This window comes from Canis lupus, chromosome 1 (assembly GCF_003254725.2).
Source record: "Canis lupus dingo isolate Sandy chromosome 1, ASM325472v2, whole genome shotgun sequence".
In the NCBI taxonomy this organism is placed as follows: domain Eukaryota; kingdom Metazoa; phylum Chordata; class Mammalia; order Carnivora; family Canidae; genus Canis; species Canis lupus.
Window position 1 is genome coordinate 114690888 of NC_064243.1, and position 19387 is coordinate 114710274.

At 54.1% G+C, this 19387-nt stretch overlaps 1 protein-coding gene across 1 annotated transcript in view; it reads right to left on the minus strand.

The window, feature by feature from the left end:
• Positions 1-15429, minus strand: part of RYR1 (ryanodine receptor 1) — a 117859-nt gene extending 102430 nt beyond the window's left edge. Inside the window, 13 exon segments of the mRNA XM_025425100.3 lie at positions 1095-1290; positions 1760-1881; positions 3590-3754; positions 3892-4048; positions 4824-4898; positions 5053-5146; positions 6226-6319; positions 6640-6752; positions 7062-7140; positions 7226-7300; positions 8381-8485; positions 9425-9544; positions 15315-15429. Of these exon segments, the coding sequence (XP_025280885.3) occupies positions 1095-1290; positions 1760-1881; positions 3590-3754; positions 3892-4048; positions 4824-4898; positions 5053-5146; positions 6226-6319; positions 6640-6752; positions 7062-7140; positions 7226-7300; positions 8381-8485; positions 9425-9544; positions 15315-15362 (1443 nt within the window). The 5' untranslated portion in view covers positions 15363-15429.
• Between the last annotated feature and the right edge of the window lie 3958 nt (positions 15430-19387).

The following is a 19387-nucleotide window of genomic DNA, read 5'->3' on the forward strand; positions in this document are numbered from 1 at the left end:
TGGTTGCATCAGAGGGATGCTGTGTATATAGCACTCTTAGCACACTATAAAGGCTAAATTTAAGGTAATAATAACCACTAACACTTATACAGCATCTGCTATGTGCTGGCACTGGGCTGGCATATGCTAATTCTACTCCATAAGTAAGCTTTGTTATTGTTCTATTATCATTTCTGAATCAGATGGGGGGTCCCTGGAGAGGAGGAGGGCCAGGCTGTTAGCTTTTTTTTTTTTTTTTTTTTTTAAGATTTTGTTTATTCATGAGACACATAGAGAGGCCAAGGAAGAGGCAGCCTCCCTGCGGGGACCCTGATGCAGAACTCGATCCCAGGACCCCGGGATCACGCCCTGAGCTGAAGGCAGATAGATGCTCACCACTGAGGCGTCCCAGGCCGTTAGCCTTTAAACGAACATACCCCCCCCCATCACCTTGTGGAGACCTCAGATCTCCAGACCTTTGTCCAGTCCGCTCCTCACGTCCGGCTCAGTCCCCTTACTCAGTCCCGGTGCTAAGCGGAGGCCCCTCCACATCTCAAACGCACTGACCCCCAGCCCTTGACTCCAACTGAGGGCCGTCCCTGCACTGCACCCTTGATGCTCAGTCGCCTCCGGCCCTGCCCCCATCCCCGTGCCCCCCTCTGCTTCGGTCCTCCCAACTGCAGGCCAAGCCCCCACAGACACGGCCTCGTGAGTCCCGCAGCCTCCCCTGACTTGTTCCCAGGCCTGACAGCCTCCACAGCCTTAGCCTCCGCACCGGCCTTCTCTCGGGCCCCGCCTCCTTCCCGGCGTGAAGGAACGAGGCACGCCGCACCCCCTTGGAGCTGGAGGCGTCGGGCGCTCACAGGCACCGCCCCTGCTCTGCCAAGTGCTCCGCCCCTCCGTCAAGGCTCCGCCCCCAACCCAAACGCCCCGCCTCCGCGAGGCCCCGCCCCCTCTTCTGTGCCCCGCAGCCCGCGGCCCCGCCCGCTCTCCGGCCACTGCGGACCTCCCCGGGTCCCTCAGGCTCCGCCTCGCCCCGCGCCGCGGCCCCGCCCCGCCCCGCCCGGCCCCGCCCCGCGCCCCGGGCCCCGCCCCCTCCCTCGCCGCGGCCTCACCTCCTCCTGGAAGAGGCTCTGGCGGTTGCGCAGGCTGCGCAGCTTGCTCTGCTTCTCCTCGTGCTGCAGCTCCTCGGAGGGCGGCTCGAAGTAGCCGATGAGGTCCTGCAGGCTCAGGATGACGCCCTCGATGGGCAGCGCCGTGCCGGCTGGCGGCCCCGAGCCCCGCGGCTTCCCGCTGAAGCTGTCCAGGCCCCTGAGGGAGGCGCACGCGTCAGCAGTGAGCCCCAGAGCTGACTCCCGTGGGGGGCTCGCGAGTCTCTGCCCCCGGGCCCCCGAAAGGACTCGGGGAGACTGAGATCGGAGAGACACGGACATTGGCCCGACGTCGCACAGCGGCCAAGGACAGAGCTAGGACTGGGACTCACGCCTGTGTAAGCACAGGAGGGTGTGGAAGCAGGTGTCCGGCTGGGGAGGTCCAGGATCAAGGGTCTGGGTGTCAGGGGTGATGGGGGATGTGAGGTCAAAATCATGGTCATCAAGGTCAGATTAGGGGTCAAGTGTTTAGAGCTCAGAGGTTTAGAGGTTAGGGATCCTGTGTATGTTAGACACGGTGTGGAAGTTAGAGGTGATTAAGGGGGTCAGTTGTGTGACCACCAGGAGCTTGGGGGTCAAGGTGTGGCCTGGCACCGGGGGGGGGTGTGCAGAGTGGGCAGGTGGCTCACTTGATGAACTGGTTGTACAGGCCAGCAGTGCTGTAAATCATGCGGGCAGCCTGGGACTCCTCCTGCTGGCAGCGGGTCAGCGACAATGCGTCATCCATGTGGCCTTCCTGGTGCAGCATGGCCTGGAAGTGGGAGGACAGAGAGGGCAGGGATGGGCCGGGCCACCAAGGGCGACACCCCCAGACGTCCATCCAAACTCCAGCCCCAAAGCTGCCCCCTGTCCTCCACTGAGTCTCTCTGCCAGACACCCCCTTCTATCCCTCTTCACCTGACTCCATTCTCTTTCCCCAATCTCTGTGTCCACTCTCTGTCCCCCTTTTTGTCTCTGTCTCCCGCCCTAGCTCTCTCACATCTCTCCCCATGCCTGTCTCTTCTCCCTTTCCCTCTCTATCTCCATCTCTCTCTGCCTGTGCCTCTCTTCATCTCTGACGCTGTCTTATTTATCTCCAGGCCAGACCCTCTCCACCTGGTACCCACTACTGACTTAACATCCCCCCACTGGAGAGCTCTAATGGCACCCCTAACTTAACATGTCTCAGACTGAGTGCCTGACCACCTTTCTGTAAGATGAGACCATCAGGGCTTCCAGCTTTCGCCTGGGCTGACCCTCCCAGGGCCTCATCCAGTCCTGTGGCTGTAAATACCACCCACTGTTCACAACTCCCACATCTTCCCTCGGGCCAGGCCCGTCCCTACATCCTCGGATCCGGTATCCAACCCCAAGCCTCATTTTTTGCAAAACAGGTGTCTCCTTACTCTTCCAACTCATTCACTCTATATTGAGGGGCCCTGTTCTAGTCCCTGGATCCCTGTCATCCTGAGCTGACACTTCACTGTCCCTGACTCAGTTAATGGCATTTCCCAGGTGGGAAATGCCAGGACAAAAATCATGGCATCATCTTCAACCCCTGACCCTCTCACCTCGAAATCCAGTCTATCAGGAGGTTCTGTTGGCTTCACTCTCAAAATACAGCCAGAATCGGCCACCTTCCCCACTCCACAGTCCCGACCCTGGTCCTGTCCACTGTTTTTTCCCCACCCGATCAGGGCAGCAGTCACCTCCCTGGGCTCTCTACTCCAGCTCTGCTCCCCACCCCCACCCCATCTCTCCCCACAAGCAGCTAAGGAACCCCGTGATCCTGAGTCAGGTCACCTCCCTGGCCTGCTCAAAACTCTCTTAGGGCTCTATCTCACTAAAGGAAAAGCTGGGACCCTCCCCATGGCCCACAGGGCCCCACATGATCTGCTCACATCTCCTCTCTGTCCTTATCTTCTAAGACTCATCCCTCAATCACTGTGCTCCAGCCAAACTGGGTCTCCTTTCTGGTCTTGCAACATTAGCCAATCTATTCCAACCTCAGGGCCTTTGCACATGCTGTGCCCTCTGTCCAGAGTGGCTATGTACTGCATTAAAGGCAGTTCATTGACCACATCTCAGAATTGGGAGGGCAGGAGACAGATCTGTATAGCTCGCCTACTTTCCCACACACACATCTAGAATAACTGGGGTACTCAATAATTTGCCAAATGTTATTCTTGGTCAGGTTGCCACTGTCTCTGTCTCTCTGTCTTTTCCGTCTCTCCTTCTCTGCCTTTGTCTTTCTCTGTTCTTCTGTTTCCATGTCTTCTTGTCTCTGCCTTTCTCTCTCTCTCTGTTTCTCTCTCCCTCTCTGCCTCTCTCTCCCCCTACCTATCCCTCTTTCTTTTTTCCGGTTTCTCTCAATCTCAGTTTCTCTCTCAGTCCTGCCCTCAAACTCCTGAAGGCTCAAGCACGACCACCTCCCAGTCCCCTGCTGGCACTCCCACCCCTTCCCCTTGCCAGACACCCACCTTCTTCTTGAGCACACCAAGCCGCAGAGCCTTGGGGTCCGGGGCAGCATAGGTGAGCCACAGGCCCGAGGCCACATGCTGCACGAAGCACAGTGACTCCCCATACTTGATCTCAGGGGGACCCATGCCGTCCACATCCCGCTTGGGGGCCATATCCAGCTTCTCCTGCAGAGGCAGGGGATAGAGGTCAGCCTCCTCGGCCTGTGCATTTAATTGGGGAGCTCCCCTGAGAACCTGCAGAGTGGGGGACTGGGGCCGGATTTGGGGTTCCAAGTGAGGGAGGGCACCCTGACCCCACTGACCTTGGAGATGCGGAAGCAGAAGGAGGTGGCCTTGGTGTGGGCCTTGCTGGCATCAACCACCACCAGGCCCTGGTCCTCGGTGAGCGCCAGGTACCTCCCAGTGGTGACATGCCTGATACGAAGCGGCTGGCCCCAGCGCAGGTGGCTCCCACTCCAGCTGCAGAGGGCGAGGGCGTGGAGGGTCAGAGGACCGCCCACCAGTCCTCCCCTGGACACCACAGGCTTGGTCCAAACCTCATCAAGCCCCTGCCTCTTTTGTTTTTTTAATTAAAAAAAAATTTTTAGGGGATCCCTGGGTGGCGCAGCGGTTTGGCGTCTGCCTTTGGCCCAGGGCGCGATCCTGGAGACCCAGGATCGAGTCCCACGTCGGGCTCCCGGTGCATGGAGCCTGCTTCTCCCTCTCCCTCTGCCTGTGTCTCTGCCTCTCTCTCTCTCTCTGTGACTATCATAAATAAATAAAAAATTAAAAAAATTAAAATAAAAATAAAAAAAAATAAAAAAAATTTTTTAGAGATTTTATTTATTTATTCATAAGCGAAGCAGAGAGAGAGGCAGAGACACAGGCAGAGGGAGAAGCAGGCTCCCCGCGGGGAAACAGATGCAAGATTTGATCCCAGGACCCCGGGATCACAACCCAGGCCGAAGGCAGATGCTTAACTACTGAGCCACCCAGGTGCCCTGAGCCCCCAGCCTTCTTCCAGGGTGGGGCTGCTCCCCACATTTTTACTGGGGACCCTCAATCTCTCCCTCAGGAATGCCCACCCTCCCCTAAGACCTTCTCCTCTGGGATTCTAGGACCCTGAAGACCCTCCTCAGGGTCCTGGGCTCCCCAGATTTTCCCTCACAACTCTTTAGTATCTTTCTCAGATCTTCTTTCAGCACTGTCTCTCCCCTCCCAGGCCCCCCAGGAGCTCTTAGCCCCAAACCCCCACCTGATTCTCAGTGGCTCCAATCTCCAGAGGGAACGGGCATGGGTGCACACAGATCCCCCCTCATAGTGGACAAGTCTACGGGCAGGAGAGAAAATGAAGTCAGAGGTTCAGTCACCAGCCTCCCAGAATGGGATCCCCAGCCCCACCCATGAGATGCTATCCCCCCCTTCCTATTTCTACCCTCCCCACTCCTGCCTGACATCCAGGGCCCCTGGTCCCCATCCCAGACCTGCGCTGGTCCTCACTGTCAGCGGGGGAGATGGTTAGACACTCGTCCATGTGTCCATGAAAGAGGCGGAGGACGTGGCCCCCGGTCACGTAGCCTGGAGAGGAACAAGGGAAAGTGGTCACTGTGAGGCTGGTGCCCTGGGGAGGCCTGGGAGCCAAAGTGGAGGCCAGGGGTCCTGCTTCCCTCCTGTGGGAGGCCAGGGCCGGGTCTGGGGGTCTGCAGTTGGAGATCTGAGTTTCAGGATCCGAAGTGGCAGTCTGAGATTTGGGCTAAGTTTGAGTTTGATATAAGCTTTAGGGTCTGAGATAGGGAATCTAAGTTTGGGGGTCTGAGTGTACAGGGCTGAGGTTGGGGGAGTTTGTGGGTTTGAGTTTGGATTTTGAGGTTGGGTCAGAGGTTTGAGTCTAATGTTCCCAGATATTGGCCTCTGAGTTCCAGGGGTCTGGGGTTGGAAGTCTGGGGCTAGGGTCTGAACTTTGAGTGTTGATTTTGGAGGTCTGAGGGTGGTATCTGAGGTTTGGGGTCTGAAGTCAGAGAGATCCGAGCTTCAGAGTTAGAAGCTGCTGGGTTTGAGATTAAGGCCTGAGTTCCAGGATCTGTGGTTTGAGTCTCAGTTTGAGTGTGAGCTATGGGTGTGAGAACTGGGGTCAAAGTTTAGGGGTCATGCTATGGGATCCTAGCATGAGGGCCTGAATTTGGAAAACTTTAGATATTCGAGGTTAAAGCTTGGAGGTCTGAGATCTGTTGGCTGAGGTTTGGGGTCTGAATTAGGGATCTTGGTTTGGGTATCTGAGTTTGAATTTGGGGGTCTGGGTGTGGGAATCTGAAGTCTCCATCTGTGCTTGTCATCTGAGGCCTCAGGATCTCAGGGATCAGCTCCAGATGTGATATGTTCAGCTTTGGATTTAAGGGTCTGACCTCCAGGACTTGAGTTTGGCGTAAGCGCTTTGGGGTCTAGATTTGGGTGTCCAATACCGAGTTTGGAGTTAGGGGTCTGAGCTCCAGGGTTCTGGATATGGGGTATGTTGGATATCTAAGTATGAGGGTCATAATTTGGAGAGCTAGGTTTGGGGTCTGAGGCTCCAATGCTCAGTATGGACATGTTTGAGGGGCAATGCGGGAGGTCTGTTTTGAGGGGTCTCAGCTTAGGGGCAGGAGGCCTGGGCCCCTCACCCTCTTCGCAGCCGGAGCAGATGGGGTTCATGTTCCATAGCGTCTGCATGAAGGAGGCGTCAACCTGGAGCTCCCCACTGGCCGTGGACAGGTGCTGGGGGCAGCCAGGATGTGGCAGTCAGAGACGACAGTGGGGTGAGCAATAGATCCAGAGTCAGAGGCCAGGACCACAGGTGGAAGCCGTGAAAGCGGCAGACAGGAGACAGAAAATCAGAGATCACAGGTCAGGAAAGCAAGATCAAACTGGGAAATGGGGCACCGAGGACCAGAAACGGATGTCAGAGGTCAGGGGACCAGGACTCGGGATCGGGACGTTGGGGCCAGAGAGTGGGGACCGGGGATGAGGAGGTGGGCGGTCCCGTGTGCCCCCAGCCCTGGGGCAGCAGGTGCTGTGCTGGGGGTGGGATTGCTCACCAGGTAGCGCTCTGAGGAGACACTAACGAGGATGAGGTCATCCCCGACGCGGACCTTCTCTCCTTCGGACCTCTGCTTGGAGGCCGGGTGCGCCGTCCACCAGCAGGCCTCTCCTGCGGGGCGGGGAGTGCCGTCAGCATGAGGGCTACCACGATGCCCTTCCCCAAGGATCCCCAGCCCGCGAGCCTCCCCAGGCCTCTGTCCCAAATTCTCCCATTACCCCCACCTGCTCCTGGCCTCGTGGCCTCCATTCTTGCCCTCAGCCCCTCGGCCTGGGGTTCCCCACGCTGACCCCCTTGTCCCCTGCGCCCCTGTCCCCAGAGCGTTGCTGTGGCTGCCGCGCCCCCCCACGCCTGCACCTCCTGCACCCCGACCCCTGCCTGCGGTCTCCCCATCGCCGCCCTCCCGCTCCAGCGCCGCACCTGTGGCATCCTCCTGCAGTCCCACGTCGAAGGCCAGCTTGTCAGTCATGGAGCGGGAGGTAGTAAGGCAGCTCAAGTACTAGGGGTGGGGAGGGCAGTCAGCCTCCTCCTGGCAGGCCCTGCGTCCCCTGCCCCCGCCCCCCCGCCCCCGTGCTGGCACTCACCATGCCGCTGTGTGTGTGCCGGAGCAGGATGGCATGGCCGTACAGGAGTGTCCTGTGGCCCCCGCCCTGGGACGACTGCGGGGGGAGAGGGGGCACAGAATGAGGACAGGACCCCCGAAGGCATCTGGCCTATCCCAGATGGCAGGATGCTCCCCTATAAAATCCCATGCTCAGGCCTGGACACAAGGAAGCCTTAGCTCGGACCCTTAACAGATTCTTTGCCTCAGTTTCCCCATTCACGAAGTAGGGGCTGTGTCTTGGAGAAGCCCATGGATAGGGTGTTTTCTATTCCCCAAAGCCCACTCTGTCCTCCCTGCCTCCTTAATCTGGTTAACCAAGTCCCAAAGTCACTCAGGGAGGCTGAACCCTTGTTCCAGTTGCCTGGGGACTCTCGGGGAAGCCCCAGGACCTCATAAACCGGGGACCTTGGCTGCTTTTGCTGTAACCTGTCATAACACAGCTGAGCGGCAGCCGGTACACACCAGTGTAGTCCTACCAATTGTTGAATATTTGAACATCCCCGTAGGGACCTGCCCTGTGCTGCCACACACACGCACCCCCAAGCACAAGGAGACTCAGCCTCTCCTGGGAGGGAACAGAGGTGACACCCGGTCTTTTGATGGCATCATGCCTCCTGTGTTGGCTGTCACATGCCCATGCCCTGAGGGGGCCATGTGATGGGGCCCATGATCACATGGCGGACCCACCCCGGGAGCGGAGGGGACCCACACTTGGGGCAGGGGGAGGTGAGGGGGGAGTCCCATGCAGAGAAGAGCTGGGATCGGGGTTGGAGGAAAGGATGGGCGAGAGGAGAAAGGAGCGGGTGGGGAACAGGGGCTCAGAAGCCTCCACCCCTTTCCTTCCTTCCTGCCTGCCTGGCCTGTCTGGGCTCCACAGCCCCTGACAACTGGAGTGGGGAGACCCCCAGCCCCGGTGTGCAGGATGTGGGCCCAAGAGGCGGGCCCTGGGGTCAGGAGAGGTGGAAGGACAGGTGACACCCAAGGCCAGACCTACCCACTTATCCAAATTGAGGGCCTGTGAGGGGCGGGGCAGAGAGAGGAAGAAGAGCAGATGGTGAAGAAGCCCAGACGCCCCCCTCCCCGCGCCACCCTGCCCCCCAGCCGCCACCTGGCCCGCCCGGACTGGGGGCCTCACCTCCACGCCAGCCTCCACCGTGTTGGCCAGCATCTCCTGCAGGGCTCGGACGGACAGGGACTGCTCCAGGACGAAGCAACAGATGGCCAGATCGGGGGGCACATTCTGGGGGTGGGCAGATATGAGTGGGGGGCCGGAGGGCTCCTGAGTGCTGGTCTGCATACCCAACCCCTTGGAGACTCAGACCTGACCCCAGCACCCCAAGAAGCCCCTGCCCTCTGCTACCCTTCCAGACCCCCCAAATCCACACCAACATCACAGAAAATATGCCTCTTCCCTCAAACACCTAACCCCACCCGAAGCTCACAGAAGCTTCCACACCACCTCCCGCCTGAGTACACCCCACCTAATCTCAAAGGGAGCAGCGGCCCTCTCTCAGACACGGGGCACCTGCTCACACACCGCCAGACTCCGCCGTCCTTCCCCTGCGATCCCCAAGGAAGCCCCGCCCCTGCCGTCACCATCAGATTGTCCCCATTCCTGCCTCCTCCCTCAGACACCGTGAACACTCCTCCAAATCACAGGAGGGGCCAACCTTGTGCCTGCCTCCTGGGTCTCCTACCCAGCCACCTCAGACTCCTGAGCACCCTCCCTCTTGGACCCAAGGCTCTCGGACCCCCTCAGAGCCTCAGCCTCCTCCGCCATCTGACTCCACAGCCCCTCTGTTTCCCAGCCCCCCTACCCATCCCCCCCACGGTCACCTCCACCCTCTTCCACTCTCTGACCCTGAGTCCACCTCACCCTCAGACCTGGGCTCCCTGCACTCTCAGCTTCTAACTCCCTCCCCAGTCAGCACCCCCCGCAACAACATCCCTTCAACACTCCAGGCCCTTTAATTTTGGATCCCACCCCCTGCCCCCTTTAGACACCTGCCTCCTGAGAGTCCCGAGCCCCTGCCCCTCCCTCCGCAGACCTCCACCCCTACCTGCCCCAGACCTCTGGCCCCCTTTCCCTCCTAGCCCTTTCTCTCCCCTCGGAACCCCCTCTTCAGACCCAGACCTTCTCCTCTTTGGACCCTGCCCCACCCCCGGCTCCCACGCAGACCTGGGCATTGCTGGTGGGCTCCAGGAAGCAGAGGCGGTTGCCGAAGCCCTCGGCGGCCAGACAGAGCTTGAGCTGCTCCTTGAGAACCGTGGCGCTGCACTGCAGGACCACTTCATCATCCTGCGAGCAGACTGTGGGGTCAGGGCTCCCGCAGACACTGCGGACCACCACGCCACCCTTCTCCTCGCCAAAGAGACGGCGCCTGATAAAACCCACCTCACAGTTTGTCACACGGGGGCCCACGCTGAGGGCTCCACATGCTTCTAACGTCCCATGAGCTAGGAGCCAGCGTCATCCCCATGTTAAAATGGGGAAACTGAGGCACAAGGAGGGGGTACAGATTGTCCAAGACTGCACAGCTGATAAGGGGAGGAGCTGGGATTTGAACCCCCGTCCTGCTGGCTCCAGTGGGGTCCGCAAGGTGAGCCACTGGAGGTGGAAACTATAAGCACTCCAAGTTCAATGGCTTTTAAGCTCAGCCTTCTTTAGTTGCTCTTTTGTGTATTGTTTCAGTAACAGCTATCCATTAAGCAATGCTTTCTCTCTCTTTCTCTTTTTAAAAATTTATTTATTTATTTAAATTTACTCATGAGAGACGCAGAGAGAAGTAGAGACACAGGCAGAGGGAGAAGCAGGCTCCATGCAGGAGCCCCATGTGGGACTCGATCCTGAGACTCCGGGATCACACCCTGAGCCGAAGGCAGACACTCAACCACTGAGCCACCTAGGCGTCCCTTTTTTTTTTTTTTTTTTAAATTTTATTTAAGTTGGCTCCATGCCTAGCATGGAGCCCAATGCAGGGCTTGAACTCATGACCCTGAGATCAAGACCTGAGCGGAGATCAAGAGTCAGATGCTTAATTGACTGAGCCACTCAGGTGCTGCGAGGAGTGCTTTTTATTTATTATTTTTTAAGATTTTATTTTATTTGAGAAAGAGAGAAAGAGCACAAGCTGGGGAGGGGCAGAGGGAGAAGCTGAGCAGGGAGCCCGATACGGGGCTTGATTCCAGGACCCCGGGATCATGACCTGAGCAGAAGGCAGATGCCTAACCGGCTGAGCCACCCAGGTGCCCCCAAGGAGTGCTCGCTAATGACACGTGACTGCAATGCCAGAGCCCAGACTGCATCCTGGGTGGAAGGGGACATGCCGCAAGGCACTCCTGGTGACCGCTGGTGAGAGCCAAGCAGGACGGTGACAGATAATGCCATCAGAGCCACACTACAGTTCCTGACATTGGTAACTATACTGCAGTTTTGTAAGAAACCCTTGTTTCTTTGGAAACAGCTACCGTAGTATTTTAGGTCTTGAGTATCTTGGCCACAACTCATCCTCAAGTAGTTTAGGAGGAAAATGTGACCAGAGAGAGGAATGGGGGAGAGAAAAGGATAAATGTTTGGCAGATGTGCCAAATCTTCACACGTGGGGAAAATGACTTAAGGCCACGTGGGAGTTCTTCAAAGTAACCTTGCAATTTCGCTCTAGGCTGGAAACGATGTCAAGATGAGACGCTAAAGTTTTAGGTAAAAAAGTCTTTTCTATGTGCTGAGTCCCATTTCAAGAACTTAACACGTATGAACTCGTTACTGAATCCTCTGAGATGAGTTCTGTGATGTGAACCCCTGGAAACTGAGACCCAGAGAGGTCAAGTAACTTGCCTGGGGTCACACAGCTGTCATACGACCTAGCTGGGATTTGATCTCTATGCCACACTCTTAGGACACTAGACCATATGTTAGTCAAGTAGCCCATGTCTACAGTTCTAACTAATATAAAAGTTCATAGGGGAATGCCCAACATTTTGACATCAGTCAAAAATGATAGAGACCCCAGCTCTTCACCGCTGAGTCAGGCAGTGGTTATTTCCTTTCACGGCTGAGAAAACAGGCTCAGGGAAGTTCAGCGTCCCGCCTGAGGTCACACAGCCTCCAGCCCTTCTATCTGTCGCATTCCAGCCCCCAGAGCACACAGGCGGCCTCAATCTGCTGCTCAGCCAGGGAGGAAGGAGAGGTTTGATCTGTGGGGCAGGAGGCCCCCACAACTGCTCTGCCCTGAAACCTCCAACCTCGACACCCTGGCGCACCTTGGGCACTTGTGTGTTCCTAGGCATGGACAGCTTGCATGTGTCACTTAGTGTCTGCTAGGCCTTGCGCTCAGGGCTTTACATTCATTCAGACAATTATTGAATCAGCGATCACCAGGCCCTGATCTACACACTGGAGGCAGAGCAGCAAATAAAGCAGACAAAGCCCCTGTCCTCATGGAGCTGACAACCTCGTGGGGGACACGCAACAAACAAGCGAACAGATTCACAATTTTCATGTCAGCAATCCGTGCTATGAAAAAAATAACCCAAGCTGATATAAGAGAGTGGCTTTGGAGGCAGGGGTGACATCAGTGAGGGGGTGAAGCGGCAACCTCTCCAAGGAGGTGACATTTAAGCCTCATCCGAATAACAAGAAGGGAATCAGGCCTGTTCTGCAGGACGAATGTTCTGGAAGTCAGGGCAGCCTGTGCAGAGGCCTGTGGCCGGAGGGAGCCACGGGTGCGGAGGAAGAACAAGGGTCACAGGAGGCTATGGCAGCAGGAGCGAGAAAGCGGGAGGAAGTGAGCCCAGAGAGCTTTTGCATGGATCCCTTGCATCCTTAGGGTATCTATATTTGCGCCCATTTTCCAGATTCGGAAACTGAGGCTCAGAGAGAAAAATTAAAATCACTAGGAAGCAAGCAAATGACAAACCAGGATATAAACCAGAGACCTGGAGGCCTAATCACTACACCAAGATTCTCTAACTTCCTCCTGCCACACAATGAGCGGAGGTGGCCTGGTTACACATGCAGCTGCCTTGCTGCCTTAGTTTCCGACCCAACACCAAGAGCATGATTCAGTGGCTCTGGAGTGAGGTGAGCAGGGAATCCGGACCATGACCCGCCCCCAGGAGGCACTGACATGGGCCATGCTTTGAGAAACCCCAGCCCAGGTAGGGCTAGAGGTCACCACCCATCAAATGGAAATGAAGTCATTTTGGGGGGCCAAGGCCACCATGCTTAAAAAGTGAAATAAGGGGCAGCCTGGGGGCTCAGCGGTTTAGCGCCACCTTCGGCCCAGGGCCTGATCCTGGAGACCCGTGGTCGAGTCCCACGTCGGGCTCCCTGCATGAAGCCTGCTTCTTCCTCTGCCTGTGTCTCTGCCTCTGTGTGTGTGTGTGTGTCATGAATAAATAAATAAAATCTTTTTTTAAAAAAGTGAAATAAGGGATCCCTGGGTGGCTCAGCGGTTTAGCGCCTGCCTTTGGCCCAGGGCGTGGTCCTGGAGTCCCGAGATCGAGTCCCGCGTCGGGCTCCTGGCATGGAGCCTGCTTCTCCCTCCTCCTGTGTCTCTGCCTCTCTCTCTCTCTCTCTCTCTATGTCTATCATAATTAAATAATAAAATAAATAAATCTTAAAAAAAACAGTGAAATACAGTAGAGCAGGAGCAGAACATAGAAACATGCCCCTCCTGTTCTAAGGTTTATCTACTTTTTATGAAACTTGTTTCTGGTAAAAAATAGCTGTGTGCAAAATGCACCCAACTTGTCTGTAATAGCACAGATTAGAAGTGACCCAAATCCCCCAGCAGGTGAACTGATAAATTATGTGGCACATCCACACAGTGCAGTACTGCTCAGCAACAAACAGAAACTTTTGACACACGCTACATGGATAAATGTCAAAAACATGCTGAGTGAAAGAAGGAAGGCAAATGAGCATATATTGTACATGAAACCCCCGAAAGCGCCTGATAGAATGCACAGTGACATAAAGCAGATGGACAGGGCAAGTATTGCAAAGAGCAAGAAGGAACTTTCTGGGGTAAAGGAAATGTTCTAGGTCTTTATGATGGTGGTTACATGGGTGTGTAAAGTTTGTCGAAACTCATTGAACTATGATACCTAAAATGGGTGCAATTTATGGGACGTCAGTTATACCTCAATAAAGTTGGGTTTTAAAAATAACGTGTGTGGGACGCCTGGGTAGGCTCAGCGGTTGGGCATCTGCCTTTGGCCCAGGGCGTGATCCTGGGGTCCCGGGATCAAGTCCCACATTGGGCTTCCTGCATGGAGCCTGTTTCTCTCTCAGCCTGTGTCTCTGCCTCTCTCTCTCTTTGTGTCTCTCACGAATAAATAAATAAAATCTTTTTTAAAAAAAATAAATAATAAAAATAACATGTGTATTTGCACGGACTGGATTGCAAGATAAAATCTCTTTCTTATTGGTGGGATGAGGTCCCAAAAGTGTGAGAAAAACACTACACAATCTCAATAAAGTTTAGGAAAACAGATCTATTCTGGGGCCAAGAGATGCCAGGACCAGAGCTCTAGAAGCCAGCGCAGGTTAACCTGGCAAGTCTGAGCTCAGTTCTCTTGTGAAAGCAAGAGGGCTGGGTCCCAGGGGCATCCAGAGATGGCACTTCCTGGCCTTGACCTTGGGCAAGTGACTCTACCACTCAGGCCTTGGTTTCCCTCAAATCTCCCAGGGAGATAAAGATAGGGCCCTACCTCAGAAGATAGGGCAGGCGAGGATATAATTAGATGTCTCAGGAGACTGAGGCCCTGGGCATGGGGCCTGATGTAGAGTGGCTGCTCAAGGGCTGATGGCCATGGCCATGGTCTTATTAGGGCCAGGGAGGAGGGGAGAGCCCAACCCATGGTGTCTGCTAAGGGGCTGGAGCCGGGGCAAGAGTCTAGGGTGAAGCTAGGCCTCCTCCTGTGGCCGAATGACCAGCTGTCTCTATCTTTCACTACCAGCCTCAGCTGTTCGTTCCTCCCTCCCAGGAAACCGGACCCAGCTCACCAGGGTCCTATTCTGGGGCCCGGAATGCTGTGTCAGCATTTCCCAGGGCCTGGGAGGAGGAGGGGAGGGGCTAGCACAGGGTCAGCAGACCTGGCCCCAAGAGAGAACATCCCCTCCCATACTCATCCCCTCCCATACTGGCAGCCCCACATGCAGCTCAGCCCCTGGGAGGGAAAAGTGGGAAGGACTCTGAGATGGGCAGCCCCTCCCCCCCATCCTCTCCCTGTCCCCTGCCCAGGCCCCAGAAAAGCCGGCTATTCTGGGAGGGACACCTGTTGTTCCAATTCCCATCCCTGCCCCCCAGCAGGGGATCAGAGAGGCCAGGAGAGACCGAGCTAGGGAGGCAGAACAAAATGCAGAAGGCCTAAAGCCAAAGAACAAAGACAGAGACAGAGACAGGGAGACAGAGATGGAAAGACAGCAACACAGAGACAACCAGAGAGATGGATAGGGAGAGACACTACCCAGAGACCATTAGCAGCCATATTTGGCCCTCCTACCCACAAGGGAGGAGGGAAGAAAGAAGACCCAGAACCCTAGAGTCCCCCCCCTCCCCAGACCCTCAAGGGCTGGGAGTTCAAAGAAGTTAGGTCCTCCAGGCCACCCCAGCCCCTTCCCAAGAATTTAAATTAGGTCAGAGTCTGGAACAAGAAGAGAATCAGGCCTAGGTTGGGGGGCGGGGGGTGAGGGGGAACAGCTAAATTAAGCTCAGGAATTAGAACCACCTTCCCCAAGTGCCGGCTTCCAGGGTGGTGGGAGGGGGTGCTCCCTCAACAGTCCCTCTTTTCTGGGACAAACAGCTAAAGTCAGAAGAGAGGGTGGCCGAAGATCCCCCTCCCCATTCTGCAGTCCCAAATTCTTCTGATTCTCTATGATGAGAAAGGTGAGCGAGCAGGAGAGACAAAAAAGGACAAAGAGTGACAGCCACCCAAAGGGACAGAGGAATAGACTCCGAGACTCCGAGACCACCAGCAATCAGGACAGAGACATCCCGAGACAAAGAGACACTCAGAGGGCCCCGAGAGATAGCCCCAGAGACCCCTAACACAGAGATACGCACCGTCCGCAGAAACTGGACCTCATCCTCGCCCTCTCCTCCGTCACCCATGATGTCGAGGCCCGAGGGGCGCGGGCTGAGGTCAGGGAATAGGAGGAGGGGGCCGCAGGCGGGGCGGGTGGGCTGGGGGTGGGCTGGGGTCGGAGACCTCTGGGGCACCCGCGGGGTCGATGGAACTGCGAGGAGGAGGAGGACTCGCGTGCTGGACAGAGCTGGGAGGAGGGCCCCGCCCCCCGGCTCCCATTGGGCCAGGCCTCCAAGGCCACGCCCCCTCCCGGAGCCCCGCCCGCAGGCCCCAACCCCGGGCCGGAGGTAGGCGTGGGTGGCCTGGAGGTTGTAGGCGGAGCTTCTGGAAGGTAGCTGCCCCCTCTCCACCTCCCTGGTAGGGAAGATGCCCTCATTCTCCCATTTCACAGGGAGTAAACTGAGGCTCTGAGGCCGGAAGCCTCCGCTTCATGTAGAACAGCACAGCTGGGGTGCACGCCAAGGCCTCCCGACTTTAAAAACCACCATAGTTAGTGATTAAAAGCAAGGGCTGTGCAAGCCAGGTAGTCTGGATCTGAATCCTAGTCTTGGCGTGGCAAGTGTCCTTGGACAAGTCACTTCTCCGCTCCGTGCCTCAGTTTCCCCAACTGGGAAGGAGACTATTAATAATACTTACCTCACAGGACATTTGCAAGGATTAAATGAGATAATTTATTTATAGAACTTAAAATTTTTATATTTAAAGATTTCTTTAAAAAATAAAATAAAGAGTTCTTTAAATTTATCTGAGAGAGAGAAAGAGCACGAGCAGGGCAGAGGGGTAGAGGGAGAAGCAGACTCCCCGCTGAGCAGGGAGCCCAATGGGAGACTCAATCCCAGGACCCTGGGATCATGACCTGAGCCAAGGGCACAGGCTTACCTGACTGAGCCATCCTATTTACAGCCCTTAGTACCAATGCATAGTAAATATTATGTAAGTGTTGCTTACATCATCATCATCATCACCATTTTAAAGTCTTCTAAGGCAGAAATAATAGCCATAGCAGATGTCTTTTGTGTGTCTGTTGTATTTGAGGCCCCAAAGATATTTTTACCGCATCTCATTTACTTGTTCCAACAATGCTGCTATTATTCACATTATTTAGAAGAGGACATAAAAATGCATGGTTCTTACCACATGTAATTCTTAGGACTGGAATGAATGATGTAGTTCTCACAACAACCTTGTGAAGTCAGGAGCCTTATGGTGCCCATTTTCCAGATAAGGAAAGCAGAGGACCATGAGCTGGGATGACTTGCCCGGGGCCACACAGAGGCTGAGCAAAAGATCTGAACCCAGAGTTATGTTCTTACTCATTGCACTTTATTGTCTTGATATTTGCATAAAATCTAGTTATAACAAAAACTCAATTCCTCAGGCCCAGGCCCAGCTTCTCCCCAACCCCCAGAGTTCTAACCCTCCTTCTCCCCTGGGGCTCCCCTGAGCCGATGAGAGCCACTAGCTGGACTGTCCCTTTATGCAGCACCCCACTGCAGAGGGCTGCACCTCTTGCTCTGGCCTGAGGCCTGGAGGCGGCACTGGCTCCTCTGGCTCCCCACCCGCCCTGGGAAGCTTGGGCGGAAGCCCTCTGCAGTTCCCTAAAACAGGCAGCTGTTGGGCCTGGAGGTTCCGTGCAGGATATCACACATACCTGGGCCTCCTGCCAGTCGTGCATCTTCGTGCCTCTGGGCCTCAGTGTCTTCATCTGTCAGTTGGGCTCATTTGGAATAGTCCTCAACACGGGAGGGGTAGTCATGGGAAAGATCCCATAAGGAAACTTTTTAGAGCCTATGATATGATAACTTATTGACACATGTAACTTCTTGATAATCCTAAAATTATCAATAGCATGTAATGTTATCTATTAAGTTATACAAAACAGCATCTTGCAGGGGTGCCTGGATGGCTCTGTCGGGTAAGCATACGCCCTCAGCTCAGGTCATGGTCTCAGGGTCCTGGGATCGAGCCCTGCATCCGGCTCCCCACTCTGCTGGGAGTCTATTTGTCCCTCTTCCTTTTGCCCCTCCTCCCCACTCATGCTCTCTCTCAATTAAGTAAAATCTTATAAACAAAACAAAACAATATCTCACAGTTCAATAAAATTATACATAAAATGTTAAATGTATAATAGGTTGGTATGTGTCACATAGTTAAATATTGATATATTGATACAACTGTCATAACACAACACATGAGGTTGTACCATATTCTTGAATTATATCATGCGTAATTATATACTTCTATATTTAGGCTAATATAACCACACAATCCAATGTAATTATGTTTATATACATTCTATAGCACACACTTGTATATTAAATATTAAATTTCTCCTTAGAATTTTATATATAATATAAAATTATTCTGTGTCATTGTGCATTATATCATAAGATATTAATAGTGTTTGGGTTTTTTTGGTCAGTCATCATGATGTGTTTTGAGACTTACCCGTGTTGCTCTATGGACACCTGTTCTGTAGCTATGGGGGCTTTGCAGGACTGCCTGGCATCTATCCTCTTGGGGTGACACCTGGGCTGCCCCTGGCTCATGTGATCGTTATATGTCTCTTCACGGGACTGAGAACGAATGTTCCAGTACGCACACCCAGGAGCTAACTGCTGGGTGGTAGCTCCAAGCACACACTGAATTTGACTAAGTAGTGCCAAGTGGCCCTTGGGAATGGCCCCACAGTAGCAGAGTTCCCAGGGCCCCACATCTCCAACTTTCACTTGACATTTTCCAACTTCCAATCTTTGCCAGACCGATGGGATGACTCACTGTTTTAATTTGCACTTCCTTGATCAGTTACCAAGAATTTCTAGCATCCTCTCAGGTGCCTATCAGAGTCTTGGGGTTTCCTGGTCATTTGCTCACACTCTCTTGGCCCATTTTTCTATCAGAGTTGGTGTCTTTTTTTTTTTTTTTTTTTTTGCTGGTTTGCAGCTGTGCCTTTCACCTTCTAAAGATTATTCTCTCGTTGATTTTAGATATTGTAAATACCTGTTCTTGCTCTGTCATCTCATCTGATATTCGTCCCCCGGTGTCCTCGTTAAAAGAAATCCTTATTCTGATATTAGCAAGTGCATCCTTTTTCTTCCTTATGAGTTTCTGTGGTTTGCTTCAGAAGTCTTTTCCTTTGTGGTTGATGGTGTTATTGGTGGTATTAACCATCCTTGCTGGCCCTGAGGGTGGCACTTTGTACCAGGGCCTTTTCTGACCTCCCTCCCTGAGGCTTCTCTGGGTCTCCAGGGGTTGGGGCTTGAGGGTACATGGAGACATAACCAAGCTTGGTTCAGCCAGCAATGTTACATCATCTCGTATGATGCAGGTGCTGGGGAGATGGGCTGACAGACAGCCACATCATGGACAGCACCATTTGAAACTTGATGGGGTGAGGGAGGGGGTAAATAAGGAGGCAGGGAGAGGAAGAGAAAGAGTGAGAAGGCCTGAGACTATTCGGGGTATGCCACGTAATGGAAAAGTTAAACAAAATGAGCTCGGTTCTTGTCTATTTAGACATGAAATGTTCTGGCATGTAAAAAAAAAAAAAATCCATGGTGACTTCTTTTGGTGAAAAAAAAGAGAGAGTGAAAACATACTTCTAAGAGCATTCTGGTTGAATTGACTAACGCACCAGGTTTGGCAGAAGCATATTAATTACTATGACCCATTTATTCTACTCCTGGGTATCCACCTACAGGATTGCACACTTGAATGTTCAGCAAAAGACAAGTGCTAGAATGTTCATAGCAGTCTTACTCACAATAGCCCCACGCTGGAAGCAACTCACCTGTCCATTACAGGAAAATTGCTCAGTAAATCACAATGCAGGAACAAAAAAAGTAATAACTACAACCAAGTATAAAACATGAAAGAATTAAAAAAAAAAACATGGTTATTAAGTGGAAGAAGTCAGACACAATCAGTTATTCTATTTATAAATAACTCAAACCCCGGGCAAAACTACCCTGCTAGAAATCAGGCTAGTGGTAACTTTTGGGAGGTAGGGCTGGGATGGGGCTTGTGCAGGGGGTTTGGGCAAGATGGAACG